At 41.4% G+C, this 22,317-nt stretch overlaps 1 protein-coding gene across 1 annotated transcript in view; it reads right to left on the bottom strand.

Moving 5' to 3' along the window:
• Positions 1 to 22,317, bottom strand: part of LOC124796271 (nibrin) — a 163,207-nt gene that overhangs the window by 6,713 nt on the left and 134,177 nt on the right. The window contains exon 9 of the mRNA XM_047260384.1: positions 2,867 to 3,025. Coding sequence (XP_047116340.1) covers positions 2,867 to 3,025 — 159 coding nt within the window. The remainder of the gene's footprint in view (positions 1 to 2,866; positions 3,026 to 22,317) is intronic.

Genomic DNA, 22,317 nt, shown 5'->3' with positions numbered 1-22,317 from the left:
GCTGTTAACAAAGGCACAAACAGATGAAATAGGCACACAGATATGTAAGTGGCTTGAAGACTTCTTTAGTAATAGAACCCAGCATGTTGTCCTTGATGGCAATTGTTCACCAGAGACAAGGGTATCATCAGGATTGCCCCAGAGAAGTGCGATAGGACTGCTATTATTTTTGATATGCATAAATGAGCTGGCAGGCAGAGTGGGCAGCAATCTGCAGTTATTTGCTGATGATGCTGTAGTGTACGGTACAGTGTGGAAGATGAATGACTGTAGGAGGATACAAGATGACTCAGAGAAAATTTCTAGTTCGTGTGATGAATAGCAGCTAGCTTTAAAAGTAGAAAAATGTAAGTTGATGCAGGTGAGTAAGGAAAGCAAACCCTTGATGTTCGGATACAGCGTTAGTATTGACCTATATGGCACAGACACATCATTTAAATATGTGGGCATAAAGCTGCAAAGTGATATGAAATGGAATGAGCATGTGAACATTGTGGTAGGAAAGGCAAATGGTCAACTTTGCTGTAATGATGATGATGATGATGTTTGGTTTGTGGGGCGCTCAACTGAGCGGTTATCAGCACCCGTACAATTTCCCAACCTTTGCTCAGCCCAATTTCGCCACTTTCCTGGATGATGATGATGAAATGATGGGGACAACACAAACACTCAGTCATCTCGAGGCAGGTGAAAATTCCTGACCCTGCCGGGAATCGAACCCGGGACCCCGTGCTCGGGTAGCGAGAATGCAACCACGAGACCATGAGCTGCAGAATTCGGTGTAATGGGAGAATTTTGGGAAGTGTGGTTCATCTGTGCAGGAGACTGCATACAGAATGCAAGTGTGACCTATTCTCAGTACTGCTCAAGTGTTTGGAATCTGTACCAGATCAGATTAAAGGAAGACATCGAAGGAGTTGAAAGACAGGCTGCTAGATTTGTTACCGGTAGGTAGGTTTGAACAACATGCAAGTGCTAGGGAGATGCTTCGGGAATTCAAATGGGAATCCCTGGAGGGAAGGTGACGATCTTTTCGACGAACATTACTGAGAAAACTTAGAGAACCAGCATTTGAAGCTGACTGCAGAACAATTCTACTGACACCAACATAAATTTTGTGTAGGGACCATGAAGATAATATTTGAGAAATTAGGACTCATACGGAGGCACATAGAGAGTCGCATTTCCCTCGCTCTATTTATGAGTGGAACAGGAACGGAAATGAGCATTAGCAGTACAGGGTACCCTGTGCCACGCACTTTATGGTGGATTCTGGAGTATGTATGTAGATATAGCTGTACATGTAGATCTGTCGATAACTCTCCAGCCAAGATAACATGGTGCATACTTCCTACCAAGAAATCCTCAAAGCACAGATGTGGTACAAATTGTAAGTCAAATGCTTTCTGGAAATTGAGAAATACTACATTTACCTGACTGCCCTGATCCATGGCTATCAGAACGTCATGTGAGAAAAGTGTGAGTTGAGTTCCACATCATCAATGTTTACGGAACCTACACTGGCCGGTATGGAGGAGGTCATTATGTCTTCCAACTCGTGGGCAGAATCGTTTGTATGATGGATTCACAGGAGACTGTAGTTAAATGAGGGTCTAACTCAGCCACAAATCTGATGCAGGATCTGATACGGATATATTGGGCTTTGAAGCTTTGTTCAATTTTAGTGATTCCAGCTGTTTCTCAACACCATTGAGAAAATGGAGCGGTGTGAGAATTCACCTGAAGCAACAACTCCAAATTTTCATTTGTACAGGAAAATTTGAAACCCAAGTTCAGTGTTTCTGCTATTGTTGTGTTACCCTCTGGTTTCATTCCGTGTCTCATCCATGAGTGTCTGGACACTAACTTTGATACCACTAGCAGCCTTTACATATGATCAGCACTTCTTTGGCTTTCGTGAGAGATCCTTCAATAATATTCTCTAATGGTAATTATTGATGCTTTTATGCAATGTCTTCTAGACAGCCAAATATGTTTCACTCTCTCTCTAATTATTGCCCTATACTTTGTTTTACACCCTCTGTGGTAGTAGTCTCTGTTTCTTTAGAAGTTCCTCTATAGTGATTGTATACCATGGAGGGTCATCCCATCATGAAGTATTCTGAGAGGTATATATCTTTCAAGTGCATGGTCAACTATTCTCCTAAACCTGAGTCGCAGTTCTTCTAAGCGCTCTTTTCCAGAAGTAAATGTTTTGAGTGCATTCATAAGCTATGACACTACTGCTTATTGTTTTCGTTTGCTGAAACTCTAATCCCTTCTACTTGTTTTAGTTGCACTTTGTACTTTAGTAACCATTGTTACTACTAATGGCTCGAGGTCACTGATACCAGTTTCTATGTGGATATCCTCAAATAGGTCAGGTCTGTTTGTTGCCATTAGACCCATTATGAGTGAGCTATCAAACAATTTCCTCTAGTTAGTTCTTAAAGAAATCATTTAGTAATATTTTGCAGGATGTCTTGTCACACACCCCAGTAATAAAACTGCAATTTTCCCAACTGACTGTTGGATGATTAAAATCCATTCCAACAATGACAGTATGATTGGGGGTTTCCTACAACTATCAGTATATGGACCGGCAAGGATTTGAATGCGACTCTTCTAAAATATGACTTCACTGTTTTAAAAAACTGAACTCTGAGGACCGCTGAGGCTGATTCTTCATTCTTCCCTTCTTACTCTTTTGCAAATCTATTGGAAAATGATATGCTTTCATTCATATATATTCTAAATCAAATTAGTTGTTGTCTAATAAGCTAATTAATACATGTGAGGCTAGGTGTTGAATAAAGTGAATGGTGAGCACTACATTAAAAACTACAAGAAGCACAAAAATACATACCTTTCTGAATTTTTTGAAGTTTTCAACTGTGTTATCCTCTTTAACACTGCTAACAGAGGAACATTCATTTTTTCGGATGACCAAGTCCTTTAGCAGGATAGTTGTCTTGTTCACACCAATAGTAATGTGGCCATCATCATCATCTTCTTCTTCTTTGACCTTAAAAAAAATGAGGAAGTATAAACATAAACAATTTAGGAGAAAGGTGACCACTTACCAAATATCAGAGGTAATGAGTCATCAACAGGCACATAAACAAGACAAAAAGCTTTGCTAGTTTTTGGACGAATCCTTTCTTGAGCTCTCTCTCTCTCTCTCTCTCTCTCTCTCTCTCTCTCTCTCTCTCTCACACACACACACACACACACACACACACACACACACACACTCTCTCTCTCTCTCTCTCTCTCTCTCTCTCTCTCTCTCTCTCTCTCTCTCTCTCTCACACACACACACACACAGCCACTGTCATCTCAAGGCACCCAGAGAGAACAATGGCAGTGTGTGTGTGTTTTTCAAAATCTGAACAATAACTCTGTACACTAGCTCGTAATTTCTAACAGCCTTCTTTCATTCAAATGACCTGTCTGCCACTCACCAATTCTTCTATGTGGTGAGTAGCAATTTACCACTTTCTAATTGTTGAAATTAACAACAACAACACATTCAACCAACAAATACATCACCTAGAACAAGGCACATTATTCAGTTTATACGCTCCCTCATACACCGTAATAAAGTGAAACATTAAGATATAAAAACAGTTGTTCTTTCTTTGACTGAAAAATGAAAATAATGCCCTAGCAGTTTCCAATATCTATATCTTCTACATGTTTTGAAAAGTTCAACTTAACCTTTAAAATACATTAATACAAACTATAGAGAAGAAAAAAATACAAGATTTCAGCATTTTTATGTAAAATCACATTTTAAATGCTTTTATTCTCTCCTTTTCTTGTTTCCCCACAGTTGACGATTCACTTCCTCACAATGCTGTACTCCAGACATACATTCTCAAAAATTTATTCCTCAAAGTAAGACCTATACCTGATAACAGCAGACTCTGCCCTCCTTCCCTGTGCTAGTCTGTACTTATATCCACCTTGCTCCACCTGTAATTTGTTACTTTGCCACCAAGGTAGCAGAATTCCTTCACTTCATGTCTTATGTGGCCAAAAGTCATGTGCTGAAGAAAAGAAGAGTGGCTGGAAGTGACAGACAATAACCTGCATCTACCAAAGTTCACAACTTGTCCATGGTATACTTCCTGCCAGCCACACAGGGGGACGAGGTTCTACAACATAACCTGAAGGTTATAAAGATAGTTCTAGGAAAGTATGTTGATTATTGAAAAGCTTATATGGCCTGAAACAGGCACACTGCTGCTGGAATGAGAGATCCACTAATTATGTGACGGAATTAGGATTTAAGAGAAGTAAAGCTGATCCTTACGTCTTTACGAGTCAGAAAATTTCTGACAAGATTTTCTTCAAACTCTTTGTTGATGATTGACTGACTGTGACAAATAATGACTGTGAACTTAAATAATTTAGTGAAGATCTTGAAAGACAATTCAGAGTAAAATCAAAGCCAGCATCATATTTCTTAGACTTGGAAATGATCGAAAAGAAGATGGGTCCATTCAAGTCAGTCAGACTCACTACACCAAGAAAGTTTTTGAGTGCTTTGGCATGAGTGACTGTAGAGCTGTAACAACTCCAATTATCAAGGATGATGCCATAGAAGAGAACCCTATCAACACTGAATATCCTTATCGACAAGCAGTTGGGTCCTTGATGTACCTAATGTGTGGGACAAGACTAGGCATATCATATGCTGTTGAAGTAGTATCTAGATGTCTTGAAAATCTAACAGAGCATGTGTAATAACTTCAAGTTGAACAAATATATTTTAAGGAAGACGCAATACATGAAAGTCACAGATCAAGTAAACAGAGTAAGACGTGTACACTTTAACAGTCAAATCATAACTGAGTCCAAGTCTAGCGGCCGCTGGCTGGCTGGCCGCTTAGGTGGCATTGCTGCTGCATGGCTGGCAGACAGCGCCACATGTAGAGGACGCGTGTAGCTGCGCGGCAGCACTTTGAAAGATCGGCGAGTCACAACACTTTTCCCCCCTTTGAATTTTTTGCACAGGTCTTGATGGAGGTGGCCTGTAGATTGCTAACATCCATAGGTGTTGTTTGACTGGCCGTAAAGTCTCGAGGAGGAGGCTTCCTGTATGGACGGAAGTGTCCCCGATGATAACGGGTCGAGATGACAGGAGACGTGGGGGTCAAATCTGTTGGGGCCCCGTGCACCAATCTGCCCATTGCGGCAAGTCCTGTTGTTATAACGGGAGACATGGGCGATGTGTACGCGTCCGTAGGAGGAGGGGAGTAGAGTTGCTCCGACAGATGATGGTCATCTGGTTCCTGCATGGGCACGTCTCCTGGTGGTGTCAGTTCTTGTGCTGGCACCGATATGATGGTGAGAGGACTGCGTTGTGAGTAATGAGAGATTCCAGTATCTCGAGCGTCAGCTAGAGCCGAAGGTGGTGTTGAAGCATCCGGAACAGGCATTGCCGGCACACGAGGCTGAAGCTGGCTCGAATGATGCACTGCAACACCCATGTCCGTCTGGATTTCACACAGGCGTCGGCCACGGTGTCATTAGATGCAGCCAGGACTCCATTTTGGCCGCCTGCCATATCCCCGTACCCATACAAGGTCGTCGGCTGTGAACCGGCCAAGCGAAGGCACCCGCGGCCGTGAGGTGGAAGGCTGCAGGAGATGAAGTGGCGTGCGGGGTTGTCGGCCATGTAAGAGCTCAGCTGGGCTGTGGTCGCCCATGGGGGTGAAACGATAAGAATTCAGAAATTGGAGAAGTGCATCATCAGCAGAAGAAGTCAGGAGTTTCCTCATCTGAGCCTTAAATGTGCAGACCAGTCGTTCAGCCTCACCGTTTGACTGTGGATGGAACGGAGGGGCCGTGACATGCATGACGCAGTGACGATCACAAAAATCCGCAAAATTGGAAGAGGCAAATTGGCAACCATTATCAGTATCAAGAGTAGAGGGAAGGCCATCGAAAGAGAAAATGCGAGCTAGAGCATTGGTGGTTGCCGCGGTGGTAGGCAATGTGCAATGGACAATGAAAGGAAAGTTAGAGTAGGCGTCAATAACGAGAAGCCAATAAGTACCTAAAAAAGGTCCTGCAAAGTCAGCATGAATATGCTCCCAGGGCTTCTCAGGCGAAGGCCACGGTGACAAAGATGACTTTGGGGCTGTGGCCTGTGATGCACAAGGGCCGCAGGCAGCGACCAGTGCAATTTCAGAGTCGATGCCGGGCCAGTACCCATGACAGCGCGCCAGAGAATTTGTGCGAGAGACACCCCAGTGCCCTTGGTGAAGGAGGCGCAAGACCGAAGCATGCAAAGACGCAGGTACCACAACACACGGCGAAGCATTTTTTGTGGAAAGGAGGATAACACCATCCCTAGCCGTGAGGCGGTAACGCAAAGTGTAGTAGTTGCGCAACGGATCAGAAGTCTTAGCGGACGGACGATCAGGCCCAACCCTTCTGAATACAGTGTAAAACCTAGGGGAGGGGAGGGTCAGAACCCGTAGCAGCCGCCAGCCGGTCCCCAGTGATGGGGAACCCGTCCACAACCCGTTGCTCGGCAACATCCAGGTGGAAATACAAAAGTTCGTCCCTATCGAATGCTAGATCAGGACCCATGGGAAGGTTAGACAGTGCATCAGCATTCACATGTTGAGCTGTCGGCCGGAAATGAATCTCTTAATTGAAACGAGGCAAATAAAGAGCCCAACGCTGGAGGCGGTGTGCCGCCTTGTCGGGAAGTGACGTTGATGGATAAAACAAGGAAACAAGTGGTTTGTGATCCGTAACAAGATGAAATTTGGATCCATAGAGAAAAACACCAAACTTATGAAGAGCATAAATAATGGCCAAAGCTTCTTTTTCAATTTGAGAATACTTTTGTTGGGCATCTGTGAGCATTTTGGAGGCATAAGCAATGGGTTGTTCAGAACCATCAGAAAAATGGTGCGCAAGGACTGCACCGACCCCATACTGAGAGGCGTCCGTGGCAAGAACAAGGTGTTGGCCAGGTCGATAAGTAGCCAGGCATGGGGCCTGTTTCAGCATAGTCTTCAAATTTTGGAAAGCCGCATCGCATGACACGGACCAGTGAAAAGGCACGTTTTTATGCAACAGGTGATGCAACGGCTGAGCCACCGAAGCAGCAGATGGTAAAAACTTGTGATAGTATGCTATTTTCCCCAAGAAGGCCTGCAGTTCCTTAACAGATGTAGGGTGAGGAAGGGCATCGATCGCAGCAACAGTTTGCTGAAATGGACGAATACCATCCCGAGAGAGTTGAAACCCCAAGTACGTGATAGATGCCTGAAAAAATTTTGATTTCTGAAGATTACACTTAAGACCGGCAGTCTGTAAGACATGAAAAAGCGTGCAGAGATCTTGAAGATGTTCGTCAGTGGTGGAGCCAGTGATAACAATGTTGTCATGGTAATTTATACACCCAGGGACAGTGAGCAATAATTGTTCCAAGAATTGCTGAAAGAGAGCAGGGGTACTTGCAACCCCGAACGGCAATCGCTGGTATTGATAGAGGCCTAAAGGCATGTTATGGACCAGAAACTGCCGGGAAGCAGCGTCGAGAGGAAGTTGATGATAAGCTTCTGACAGGTCAAGTTTAGAAAAATACTGGCCTCCAGCAAGTTTAGTGAACAATTCTTCAGGTCGAGGCATAGGGTAAGTGTCAATAAGGCATTGAGGACTTACAGTGGCTTTGAAGTCGCCACAGAGACGACTATCACCATTTGGCTTAGCAACGACAACGACAGGAGAGGACCACTCACTGGAACTGACAGGAAGCAAGACCTCTGAAGCAGTGAGACGATCCAGCTCCCGTTTGACCTGATAATGAAGGGCCACAGGAATGGGCTGAGCCCGAAAAAACTTTGGCCGAGCAATGGGTTTGAGTGTGATATGAACTTCAAAATGGTTTGCACGGCCTAACCCAGGAGAAAAAAGGGAAGAAAATGTCGTCGACAAGGAATCCAATTGAGCATAAGGAATAGTATCAGAGACGATACTGACAGAGTCATCTATGGAGAACCCAAAAACGCGAAAGGCATCGAAACCAAAAAGATTATACGCATTACTATGGTCAACCACAAATATGGGAACAGTTCGAACAACAGATTTGTAAGATACCTCAGCATCAAATTGTCCCAAGAGAGAAATCTTCTGTTTATTATAAGTTCGTAATTGGCTAGTGACACGTGACAGGATTGGAGAACCCAACTGAAGATATGTCTGAGAATTGATGATAGTGGCAGCAGAACCAGTATCCACCTGCATGCGAACATCTCGACCAAGTATTTGGACAGTGAGGAATAACTTCCCTGAAAGGGAAGAAGTACAATTGACAGACAACACAGAATCAGAATCAGCGTCATGTTCATGAACATCATATATGTGGTCAGATTTGCAAACGGATGACACATGACCCTTTTTTTTGCATTTGTGACACATGGCCCAACGTTGTGGACAATCTTCTCGTGAATGTTTTGTAAAACACCGCAGACATGAAGGAAGTTGCCGTGGATTTTGTTGCAGTTTCTTAGACGTTTGTTTACGGTTAGGCCGAGGCTGCACTCTGGAGCATACTGTGGCCACGTCGGCCAGCGGGGACACACCACACACTTCGTCAACATCGCACAGATGTTGTATTTCCCCGACATCACCCCATGCCTCTATTTGCGCTCGAGCGGTGCGAGAAATTTCAAAAGACTGAGCGATGGATAGGACTTCATCTAGAGTCAGATTTGCCAACTGACGGGCATGTTGCCTAACTTCTTTGTCGGGCGCCGATCGGATAATAGCATCCCGTACCATGGAATTGGCGTAGGATTCTTTGTGAACTTCAGTAACAAATTGACACTGTCTACTGAGGCCGTGAAGTTCAGCAGCCCAAGCATGATAGGATTGATTCGGTTGTTTTTGACAATGATAAAAGGCAACGAGAGGCTATCACATGCGTTTGCTTTTGAAAATAGACGGACAGAAGTGAGCACATTTCAGCAAAGGACAAAGACGCAGGATCTTTCAAAGGAGCTAATTGCGGCAAAAACCAACACATTTGAGGTGAAATCTATGAAGGGAACAGAGACTTACATGTTTGTTCGTCCACGACATGAAATGCCAAGAAGTGCTGTCGAAGACGTTTTTCGTAATCAGACCAGTCTTCTGCAGTCTCATCGTAAGGAGGAAAAGTAGGTAGAGACAATGACGAAAGACGCCCCGCATTTGATGCCACGACGAAATCACGAATCGCATTTGTGAGAAGCGTTTGCTGTTCTATGAGACCTTGCAATAGTTGCTCTAAAGTAGCCATGGAAACATGTGGGTCAACGGTGGAAAAGAAAAATCACTACCTCGTCGCCAATTGTAATAACTTCAAGTTGAACAAATATATTTCAAGGAAGACGCAATACATGAAAGTCACAGATCAAGTAAACAGAGTAAGACGTGTGTACACTTTAACAGACAAATCATAACTGAGTCCAAGTCTAGCGGCTGCTGGCTGGCTGGCCGCTTAGGTGGCGCTGCTGCTGCATGGCTGGCAGACAGCGCCGCATGTAGAGGACGCGCGTTACTGCACGGCGGCACTTTGAAAGATCGGTGAGTTACAACAGCATGTAATAAGAGTAAAAAGAATTTTTTTGCTGTTTGAGAGGCATGTATGACTATGGACTTATTTACAAAAATGGTGAAGACAAAGGCATTCTCTTGAATGTTATAGTGACGCTGATCAAAGAGGTGATTTAGGGACTGGACGATCTACCTTAGGTGTTCTCTGCCTGTACTTTGGTGCACCTGTTATTTGGATGAGTCAGTGACAAACTTAAGTTGCAATCTCTAATACAGAAGCTGAAGTTGTAACGGCTGGTGAAGCAGCATGAGACATGGTTTGGATGAACGGACTTTTAACCGAACTTTGCCAGCTAAAGGATTCGAAACCTTTCCTACGAATGCACAATGAAACTGCTGTTCGACTAGCACAGAATCCTGAATTTCACCAATGGACAAAACATTTTTGTCTCAGACACTTCTTTGTTCAAGAATTAGTTACAGCTGATGAAATTAACATTTCGAGAGTAGATACAGAAAACCAGGATGCGGATTTATTAACAAAACCATTATTTGCTACCCAACTAAGACAGTTGTGCAAAAATATAAGGGAATGTAAGTTATTAAATAAGGAAGTATGTTAAAGTTTTGCATTGTAAACAGTCTTACTTAATAACTTCACTGAGATTTAAATACCTCTGTCTTAGCAGGCAAATTTTTTTGTGTTCTTTGCCACAATGGAAATTTATTATCATTGTTAAGTTATATTCTGTAGACTTCTAATAAACCAGCATTTTCTTTTTTTGTTCTATGAAAAACTTGTGTCATTCCCAAATAACCAAACAAGTTCTGCCTGCCAGTAACTTGAGTGATATTAGAAATCTGGAACAATATTACCTTATTCTTCCTACTTAGTGAAAACAAGAATAAGATCATCCTGATCAGTTTCAGTCACACATGAACTAAGTGAGTAGTGGACTAAAATTTTATTTCAGTTTTATAATGGAGAGACTTATTATCTGTAAAAGGCAGGCTAAATGAACTTTTTTGAATAGTGCTAGTCCGGCTACAAGTAACATGACTGAAAAGCATCGTTCTCCTCGGCATTAATGCTACACATGATAAACAAAATACTGAATACTTGCAATATTATTCCAATGTAACCATTTTTTGGTACAAATGTACCTATGTGTGTTTTGTCTGAAAGTTGAAAACTGTATTCAAGGTAGTATTCTAACTTGGATGTGTTTTTCGTATGGTCCTACTAATAAAAAGTATAACTGAGGCTGAAACATTTATTCAGTCCATCAGTACCTCGGTGTGTGCAGCAAGAGTTTGAAAACCACATTGAGACTGACCAGCAGAATCAACTAACAAAGACCTGAGATCGAATCAGTTCAGCACTAGACTCCATGATCTGACAGTCTTGAGACGTTACTGCATAGTCACCTCAAAGGATTAACAATTTTCTTACTGGGAAGGGACATTAAACTTGGAGTTATATGGTATGTATTGTAATTAACGGCAGGAACTGACATGGCTGGAAGTACAAAAACAGAAGCAAAAACAGTCCAGTAAACATGGGTTCACAAACAAGTCCTATGAAATAGCGTGAGACGCAGCTCTTTCCAGTATTTACCTTACAGAAGCAAAATATTCAGTACTGTTGACAAACATAATGCAATATCTGAGCAAAAGTTTCTGGAACACCTCATGTAATGTGGCTCTGACTACCAGATATCATGAGAGGCAGACCCACCAGTACAAAAAAAGGGGGGGGGGGGGGGAGGGCGGGGGTATTTTGTTGTCAGTAGAGAAGGAATAGCTAACACTCTCAAATCCAAGACTGTACCAAGCAGTACTGGATGTAGGCTTGAGGGCAAAGAGTAGAGTGGGCTTTACCATTGTCAACAGTAAGTTTCATGAGAGAATGGAACGAGTTTGTTTCCAAACAAGACACACATCTTATACCATTGACATTTGGACTGCTGTGCTGTAGTTTCCGTGCAATACTGGTACAAAGGTAACTGGGGTGAGAAACCAAACAAAACACAATAATTCTGTAATGAGCCACAAAAAACCACGGTCCTATGTGCCGGGATGTTCAGAGAGTGCCCTGAGCATCCTTTGAAGGTCTGTCAAGGAGGTTTTGGTTCATCCTATACATCGTGACCACAACTCTTGCATAAAGGAAATTGCTTCCAAAAAACTCATTCAATCAATTCATCAGTATTGGTTATCAGTATGGGACCCTTATCAGGGAGGAATAGTACAGGAGTTAGAGACGAGCCTACGAAAACTAATGCAAGTCATCATGCGTGCATCCCCATACACATCACATGAAATGATCATGATGGGAACAATCAAAGCTCATGTGGAGGCGTCCCAACATCATTCTCATGCATCACTAACAACTGGAGCAGGAAAGGGGCAAAATATAATATTAGGAAATGTACGCTCTGCCACTCACTGTAAGGTGGCTTGCTCATGGCGTAGACAGGTTTTGAAGTAATTGGAAGTTACCAGGCATGTAGATTACTTGTAAAATGGAACAGATTGGTCAGGAGAGCTCAATGACTTTTAATGTGGACTGGTCGCTGAACATCACCTGAGTAACAAATTCATCAAGACAGATATTCCAAGACCAGTCAGAGCTCTTGTACTGATAGAGAGGGACCATTGAACACTGCAGAGAATGGTTGCAAAACCTGCATGAAATCAGCAGAAGGATTCACTTGCGAGTTCACAAGTGCCACCAGCAGTTCAGCTAGCACAATGACTGCATCACAAGGAGTTCAAGAGAATGATGTAGAATGGTCGAGCAGTTCCTTGTAAGCAATACATTTCTGTAGTCCAAGAGCAATGCCACAGGACAGCACATGAATTGAAATGAATGATTTGGACAGATAACTCATGCTATACCCTGCAGCAATCTGGCGGAAGGGTTTGGGTTTGGTGAATGACTTGAGAACATCACTTGCCATGATGTGTAGTGCCAACAATGAAGTATGGAGGATGTGGTGTTATGGTACGGAGGTGTGTTTCATGAATAGTCCTACTACTGTAGTCCTATTATTGCGCTTAAGAAAATGCTAAATGCAGGAGGATCTGAACACATTTTACAGCATTGTGGGCTGTGTACAGTAGAAGAACTGTTCAAAATGGTGATTATATCAGTGTGACAATGCACCCTCTCATAAAGCAGCATCTGTGGGCCAATGGTTGTTGGACAATAACATTTCTGAAATGGACTGGCCTGCCCAGAGTCCCAACCTAAACCCAATGGACCACCTTTCTGATGGGCTAGAACTTCAACTTCATTCCAGATCACACTGTCCACCTCCTCTCATTTCAGCTCTTGTGGAATAATGGTCTGCCATTTCTCCACAGACATTCAGATACCTCACTGAAAGTGCCCTCCACAGAATTCAAGCCATCACCATCATAAAGGCAAAGTGTGCACACCCCATATTAATATCCGGTATTATGCGTCAGGATATTTTTGATTAGATAATGTGTACGCACACTCACTTGGTCTCCTCTTACCCTGAAAACAGGTGCCTTCCTCTCATCTCAGTGACCTGTTCTTCATTTTTAACTTCCCATCCTAGCCCTCTGTGCGTCTTGAGGAAGGAAATAGGGGTTCCAAATCTAGGAAAGCGTGTGCATACTTTTAAGTGTGTTTACTGGCAGTGATTAATATTTTGTTTCCTGAAGATAAATAATGGCCAGCACGTCTCTCTCACAAAGTTTTTCAATTTTCTTGGTTGAATTTTTCATATGAAATATTGTCTTAGTTTTCACAAAAGTATTTGAATTCTAAACTTTTTGAAAAGGCCTCAACTAACTGGACTTGAATTGCACCCAAGGGCACTGATTGTGGAATGTAGTGCATAAATAATAGGGTACTGGCACATTTTGCTACTGAAGAAAGATGACACCCAATGCACCAATATAGACCACAATGGATAGATCGAGCAGGATCTGCACCTCGGTCCTGCAATCACCTGACCTGAATCGTTCAGAATTTTCTATCCAGGGTCATCTCAAAAGTGAAGTGTACAGCATTCCATAAGATACAGTCAAAGAAATGGAGCAGAAAATTGTACAGTCATGTGAAGATTTACAAGGTGATCTGGAGCACTTGGAGAATTGGTATCTGACTGGAGAGATGTATGCATTATTGTATGCAAATGTGAAGGTGACACATGGGACACCTTCTTCAACAGGTACAAGTGCATAGTAAATTGTAACATGTTTGTAAAATGTAATGTGCTGAAGATGTATTGCATTTCTTGCTAAGGTATGTCATGGGTGGAGTCTGAGACCAATCAGATGATGGCTTAACAAAAAGATTGCATTTTAAATACATTTGCACTATCTAGAACAATATTTCATACTGTACTCAATGGTAGCTTGTAACCACATACTTGCAGTTATCTTGCAAGTTGCTCATTTGTGGGATCATCCTTACTTGAATGCTTTTGCTTCTATTCTTGTATATTTTCAGACATGTCAGTTTTTGCTGTTAGTTGTGATACAGCCTGTACTTAAATATTTACTTATCTAGACAGTGGTTTTTCCTTTCTACATGAATGGAGTTAATAAAACTCATTTGTGACTGGTAGTTTTTGTGTCTCATTAATGTTTCTCAAGTTTGTCAGATAATAGTTTGAACATTAAAGTGTGTAGCACCTGTTAGTGTTCAAATTGGTGAAATAAATTATTATATGTAACATTTATATTCAAAATTAATTCAATGAATGTGGATTTCTTAATATCAGCTGTATCAGGCATAGATCCACAACCTAACAAAAAAAGTGAAAATGTAATGCAGCCAGTTTTAAGGAATTCACATTCAGGGAATTAATTTAAAATTATTTAATACAGCTGTGGATCATCAACAGTGTCTGTTCTTTCAGACAAGTATGTAAGTATTACCTTCAGATGTTATACGAAAATCAAATAATACATTTAAGAAATATGAATACATATTGTTGAACAGGGTCCCTGCATTTCACAAGTGTTATGGTCCCTGCGTGATATAAACCCACCCTGCAAGTAAGCAACTGCTCAGTAATTAGTCATACAATCACAATGGAGGAGGGCATGTTTATGATCTTTCTAGGGAGTTGAAGTAGTAGAAAAGAGCATTAATGATCAATATAAAATTATTTCAAATGATAATTAGTTCCCAGTGTTGATAACTTGCTTGGGATAGCATGTGGTTAGCAGCAGATACCTATGATTCATGTGGAACACAGCTGCAGAGGGGAATGATGTTATCAATGAAAAGTTAATTCTTAGATTGGGGAAAGAAGTTCATGAACCTTAAGTCTTACTGCAACACAATAATGGGTGAGTTTAGAATAAGAATGAAGCTGAAAAATGTTTCTTATGCAGGAAATTTCAGATTTGATATCAGATGTGTACTACTCAAACTCATGAGGACAATGTACACACCCTAAATATTTCTAGGGAAAGAAAAGGAGAGAAAATTGTAAGCACAAAATAGAATTAGAGGTGAGATTGACAATATTCTGTCAAATACCAAAGAAACTGTAATGGCTGTGATGATCTTAAACCACTTTGAAATCTCATGTGACATCAGGCTGCTGAGATGTGGAGCAAAACTAAATGCAACTGATGCAAGGAATTCAAGTATAAGTAAGAAATCATCTTGATCATCATATCAAACTGCTGTTTCCTGCATATAATGCACAAGCATTCATCAGCTCTTCCTAGATCTTTTTTCTGTCTCAGAGTTCTTCTCTCCACTTCCGTTTTCACTGTTTCCAGCTAAGATTATCTACATCTCCTCCTTAGTCTTTTTTTTCCTTTCACTACTACCTAAATTTGTGTTTTTGCTGTTCTAATGTTCTTCATTCTCATAAAACCATCATATCACTAGGCTTTACAGCAATCTACTGCATCAACAACGTAGTTTAATGGCAACTTCTTCCTTATTTTTCTCATATTTTGTACTGATTTTCCCTCGATTTTGGTTCATGGTACTGATGAATTTCATTCCTGGTGGAATTTTACTTTTTTCTACCACATAAAATGATGTAGGGCTTCATGTGACGGCCAAAATAGCCCAAACTGTCCTGTGGGACAATGCATACAAATCCTGAATGTTTGTCAGTAAGGCATGGTGGCTGAATAATATCTCTATCCAGGGATTGTGGAGGTCAAGAAGTACTCATTATTTCATCTTCATGTTCATTCAAGCAATGATAGACCTTTTGCAATGGAGAGAATGCAGTAATTATCATGTCAAAAAATTCAAACCCTTACTGTACCACTGAATGAAGATAATTATCCAAAATGCTTTGAAAAATCTCATTAATTACCACTGAAAACTACAATACGATTTCTTAAACTATTAGAGAAACTCCACATGTTTCACTGTTGAAAGAAGGCAGTCTTCACAATTGGTTTACCTTGGTGTTATCCATAGATAAATACATCCTTCATATGTACAATTATTGGACTGCATAATATGTTGCTATTCACCCATAGTTCAGTCTTTGTACTGCTGAAGTCTCTTTCTGGCATTTTGTTTCTAAAGTGTTTGATAATAGCCTTTCTATATTTTTTCCCTTCATTTATAACTGACACTGCCTTCTTTAGACATACATTAATTTCAGTATTCACTTTTATGGCAGTTGTTTTCTTACTAAAGACAGAAGTTCTCTTCAATGCCCTGTAGTCTATGCAAGAAAGTTTAGTTTTTTTTTTCTACTACTGAATTTAGTAGACAAAATTTTCCCCACACTATGTGTGCTGTCATGACATCGAGTACAGCAGTTCAACACACAAATGGTAAATTAATGACTATTGTTGCAGATGCAACAACTAAACAGCATTGGATAATTTTCCCTCATTGATGGCCTCTAAGGGCCAACATAACTCTATAATCTAGATCAAAACACCACAATTGTCACAGATGTAACAAAGGCTCAGGAAAGGGCAAACAAAATACAATCTCAGGATCCATGGAATGAATGTCAGGAAAAGGATATTTTTTGTCAGAACGTGGCTATTATCTGTTACTAAACAGCTAAAACAGTCATCCAGTTCAAGTTGCAGGTTGCCAATCTGACAGCTTTCAGGGGCAACAAAAATTTGATTTTCAATATTTCAAATTTAAAACACTGTCATAATATTATGTTAAATGTTTAACAGGCAATGTAACTTACAGCATGAAATTACCATGATCATATTCATCCAGTATTTGAAAATGAGAGCACTTAGTGACTTTCAACAAACTATACCATTTTAAACTTTGTTTAAGCTTTTCCTCACAAAATACTGGAAGGAAAACAATATATTGCTTACTAAATGTTCGTTGTTTCTGGAGTAAAATGACATTATCAAGCATGATGTTCTAATTTATTATTTATTTACTACTAAATTTTTTTGCTACCTATTTCGCAGACTGTATCCACATGTATCTCTGAAGGTATGTGTTCATTCGTCTATGGGTAAATATCTACATCTACATCTAAATGGATACTCTGCAAATCACATTCAAGTGCCTGGCAGAGGGCTCATCAAACCACCTTCACAATTCTCTATTATTCCAATCTCATATAGCATGCGCAAAGAATGAACACCTATATCTTTCTGTACGAACTCTGATTTCCCTTATTTTATCTTGGTGATTGTTCCTCCCTATGTAGGTCGCTGTCAACAAAATATTTTTGCATTCAGAGGAGAAAGTTTGTGATTGGAATTTCATGAGAAGATTCCACTGCAATGAAAAACACCTTTCTTTTAATGATTTCCATCCCAAATCCTGTATAATTTCTGTGACAGTCTCTCCCATATTTCGCGATAATACAAAACGTGCTGCCTTTCTTTGAACTTTTTTGATGTACTCCATCAGTCCTTTCTGGTAAAGATCCCACATCATGCAGCAGTATTCTAAAAGAGGACGGGCAAGTGTAGTTAGGCAGTCTCCTTAGTAGGTCTGTTACATTTTCTAAGTGTCCTGCCAATAAGACGCAGTCTTTGGTTAGCCTTCCCCACAACATTTTCTATGTGTTCCTTCCAATTTAAGTTGTTCGTAATTGTAATACCTTGGTATTTAGTTGAATTTACGGCTTTTAGATTAGACTGATTTATCGTGTAACTGAAGTTTAACGAGTTCCTTTTAGAACTCATGTGGATGACCTCATACTTTTCGTTATTTAGGGTCAACTGCCACTTTTCGCACCATTCAGATATCTTTTCTAAATCGTCTTGATCTTCTGATGACTTTATTAGTCAATAAATGACAGCGTCATCTGCAAACAACCGAAGACGGCTGCTCAGGTTGTCTCCAAAATCGTTTATATAGATAAGGAACAGCAAAGGGCCTATAACACTACCTTGGGGAATGCCAGAAATCACTTCTGTTTTACGCAATGACTTTCCGTCAATTACTACGAACTGTGACCTCTCTGACAGGAAATCACAAATCCAGTCACATAACTGAGGTGAATTCCATAAACAAGCAATTTCACTATGAGCCGCTTGTGTTGTACAGTTTCAAAAGCCTTCCAGAAATCCAGAAATACGGAATCGATCTTAAATCCCTTGCAATAGCACTCAAAACTTCATGTGAATAAAGAGCTAGTTGTGTTTCACAGGAATGATGTTTTCTAAACCTGTGTTGACTATGTGTCAATAGACCACTTTCTTTGAGGTAATTCATAATTTTTGAACACAATATATGTTCTAAAATCCTGCTGCATATTGATGTTAACGATATGGACCTGTGATTTAGTGGATTACTCCTACTACCTTTCTTGAATACTGGTGTGACCTGTACAACTTTCCAGTCTTTGGGTACGGATCTTTCATTGAGCAAATGGTTGTATATGATTGTTAAGTATGGAGCTAATGCATCAGCATACTCCGAAAGGAACCTAATTGGTATACAGTCTGGACCAGAAGACTTGCTTTTATTAAGTGATTTAAGTTGCTTCACTACTCCGAGGATATTTACTTCTACCTTACTCAAGTTGGCAGCTGTTATTGATTCAAATTCTGGAATATTTACTTTGTCTTCTTTTGTGAAGCCATTTCGGAAGACTGTGTTTAGTAACTCTGCTTTGGCAGCACTGTCTACGATAGTATCTCCATTGCCATCACACAGAGAAGGCATTGATTGTTTCTTGCCGCTAACATAATTCACATAATCCAAAACTAGTAAAACCAACATAACCAGGGCTTTGGACGTTCAACCATAAAGGTTTTACCTGCTTAACATCAAATGTTTAACACATTAACTCATTTATAAAGTAATTAGGCATCTGAATCAGTTTTATACGCGGGAGTTTGATTGTTTAAATTAGTCTAATCCCTGTATATATTCATTATTGTTATCTTGCATCTCCCAATATTTTGTTGCTTAGAAGGAATGTTGTCAACTATCTGAAAATACATAATGTTTCCTCGAGATCTATTGAGTATTTCCTAGTATTTTTTGTCTTACTATATACATCTACGTTGAAAGCAATTCCTACTAGTCCTCATCTACTTTCTCTTAGCTATTATTTTTTGAAGTATCTTCCAAATCTGAGGCCTCTCCTGTATTACTTATTCTGGTTCTTGGTATATATCATCATCTTCTGCAAATACAGAAGCATTTATGGATTATATTAATTGGCCCATAACTACAATGAATATGTGGGGAGAAAGGCACCTCCTTGCTACTTTTCTTTCCTTTGAAATACTCTGAAGTGCCATTTCTTGCAGGGACATAGCTGTAGGATCTGTGATACAGCATCTTTACTTAGATGACCAGGGGTTTTAGCAAATATAATTTCTCTGAGCATTTACCAACCTTTTTCCTTGGACACTATTACGTCTTTCCTATGTACAGCAAATACCACTGTGTTTGGTGCGAATAGTGCCCTCCGCCACACACCACTTGGTGGCTAGTGGAGTATATATGTAGATGTAAGGATTCTTCCACATGTTCTCATTATGTTCGAACATTACAGCAAACACAATGTCAATAGTGTTTTGATCTCACCCAATATGGTGCTGCTCTTCTTCTAGTTGTGGTTAACTTGTGTTTGTTAACTTTAGCTTCCCAGTAATCACTCAGGTATGTGAAAATAGTGTGACTTGTTGACAAAAATATGAAATTACAAGGGGCCCATACATCACACTTCTGAAGAAAGACCTGGAAAGGTTTTCATCAGTAATTTGAGATCTAGTTCAGATTTAAAATGACAGAGAATACTCTGTGTAGCCAGATCATACCTTACATTCCATTCATCTTGAATACATTTACACTCAATTTGCCAAAGCATGATGTCCCATCTTCAACCCTCTGCATTTCTCTGCTTAGTGCTTGACAAGATAGGTGCTAATGTTTTTATATTTTGGATCCCCTCAGCATTCAATTTCATTGCTGTTCTTGACCATTTAGTGGCATACTAAATAGCTTTTCATTTCCTCCCTTACTTAATCTGTCCTCACCAGTCTTCTATAATCTTATCACAGTGGTAACAATTCCCTGTCCTTTATTACTTTGCACAGCAGTTTTTAAATTTTTTCATATTATTTACAAGTCATCCCACAGACTGCTAGCAAACTTATCCCAAACTTGACTTTCCGGAGGTGGGAAACCAGGAGATTGGATAATTTTTTGAGCTGGAGGGTGGCATGCTGTTCTAATTTGTGGTTGGCCTGTAGGAGGATGCTTTGAACAGCCGGTGTGGATGCGGGAGAGGAAAGATTGAGGCTACTCACTCACCCTTCACAACCTTTCCAGCAAACCTCAACCTCCACTCATTGCACACAAACCCAGTCTCTCCCATCAACTCAGTCTCCCACTTCCAGCTCCACTCCCTCCAAAACCTCAAAATTTCAATCAACGCAATATGGAACCACAACACCCCAATTCAGTACTTAACCTTTCCTCCAAACCTCTCTCCCAATCCGAAACCTCTGTCCTATCCAAAGGCCTCACCTTCAGCCCTACTCCCAGATTCAACCAAACAGCCCTCGTCAAAGATTTACTGTCCTACAATCGTACTCTCTGCTGGAAATATCACTTTGCCACGAAGAAAAATGATCCTAATCCTACTCCTAATGATCCAACTCCCCAAGACACTATCCAAATTGAACCCTGCCTGGAACAGTTCCGTCCTCTGTCACAGCGGGACCCACCTCCTCTTCCTCAAAATCACCCTCTCCAAACCTTCCAGGAATTTCTGACTTCCAGCCTTGCTTCTCAATCCTTCTTAAAAAACCTTAATCCTACTCCCAACATCACCACTGCTGAAGCCCAAGCTATCCGTGATCTGAAGGCTGACCGATCCATCGTCATTCTTCCGGCGGACAAGGGTTCCACTACTGTGGTACTTGATCGTCGAGAGTATGTGGCTGAGGGACTGCGTCAGCTTGCAGACAACACCACATACAAAGTTTGCCAAGGTAATCCCATTCCTGATGTCCAGGCGGAGCTTCAAGGAATCCTCAGAACCTTAGGCCCCCTACAAAACCTTTTACCTGACTCCATCAACCTCCTGACCCCACCGACACCCCGCACCCCTACCTTCTACCTTCTTCCTAAAATTCACAAACCCAATCATCCCGGCCGCCCCATTGTAACTGGTTACCAAGCCCCCACAGAACGTATCTCTGCCTACGTAGATCAACACCTTCAACCCATTACATGCAGTCTCCCATCCTTCATCAAAGACACCAACCACTTTCTCGAACGCCTGGAATCCTTACCCAATCTATTACCCCCGGAAACCATCCTTATACACAAATATTCTGCACGTCCAGGGCCTCACTGCGATGGAGCACTTCCTTTCATGCCGATCACCTGCCACCCTACCTAAAACCTCTTTCCTCATTACCTTAGCCAGCTTCATCCTGACCCACAACTTCTTCACTTTTGAAGGCCAGACTTACCAACAATTAAAGGGAACAGCCATGGGTACCGGGATGGCCCCCTTGTACGCCAACCTATTCATGGGTCGCTTAGAGGAAGCCGCCTTCTTGGTTACCCAGGCCTGCCAACCCAAAGTTTTGTACAGATTTATTGATGAGATCTTCATGATCTGGACTCACAGTGAAGAAGAGCTCCAAAATTTCCTCTCCAATCTCAACTCCTTTGGTTCCATCAGATTCACGTGGTCCTACTCCAAATCCCATGCCACTTTCCTTGACGTTGACCTCCATCTGTCCAATGGCCAGCTTCAACACGTCCGTCCACATCAAACCCATCAACAAGCAACAGTACCTCCATTATGACAGCTGCCACCCATTCCACATCAAACGGTCCCTTCCCTACAGCCTAGGTCTTCATGGCAAACGAATCTGCTCCAGTCTGGAATCCCTGAACCATTACACCAACAACCTGAAAACAGCTTTCACATCCCGCAACTACCCTCCCGACCTGGTACAGAAGCAAATAACCAGAGCCACTTCCTCATCCCCTCAAACCCAGAACCTCCCACAGAAGAACCACAAAAGTGCCCCACTTGTGACAGGATACTTTCCGGGACTGGACCAGACTCTGAATGTGGCTCTCCAGCAGGGATACGACTTCCTCAAATCCTGCCCTGAAATGAGATCCATCCTTCATGAAATCCTCCCCACTCCACCAAGAGTGTCTTTCCGCCGTCCACCTAACCTTCGTAACCTCTTAGTTTATCCCTATGAAATCCCCAAACCACCTTCCCTACCCTCTGGCTCCTACCCTTGTAACCGCCCCCGGTGTAAAACCTGTCCAATGCACCCTCCCACCACCACCTA

This window comes from Schistocerca piceifrons, chromosome 4, assembly GCF_021461385.2.
Source record: "Schistocerca piceifrons isolate TAMUIC-IGC-003096 chromosome 4, iqSchPice1.1, whole genome shotgun sequence".
NCBI classification, from domain to species: Eukaryota; Metazoa; Arthropoda; class Insecta; order Orthoptera; family Acrididae; genus Schistocerca; species Schistocerca piceifrons.
Note: the sequence above shows the minus strand (reverse complement) of the source record. Positions and strands in the feature narration are given on the sequence as shown.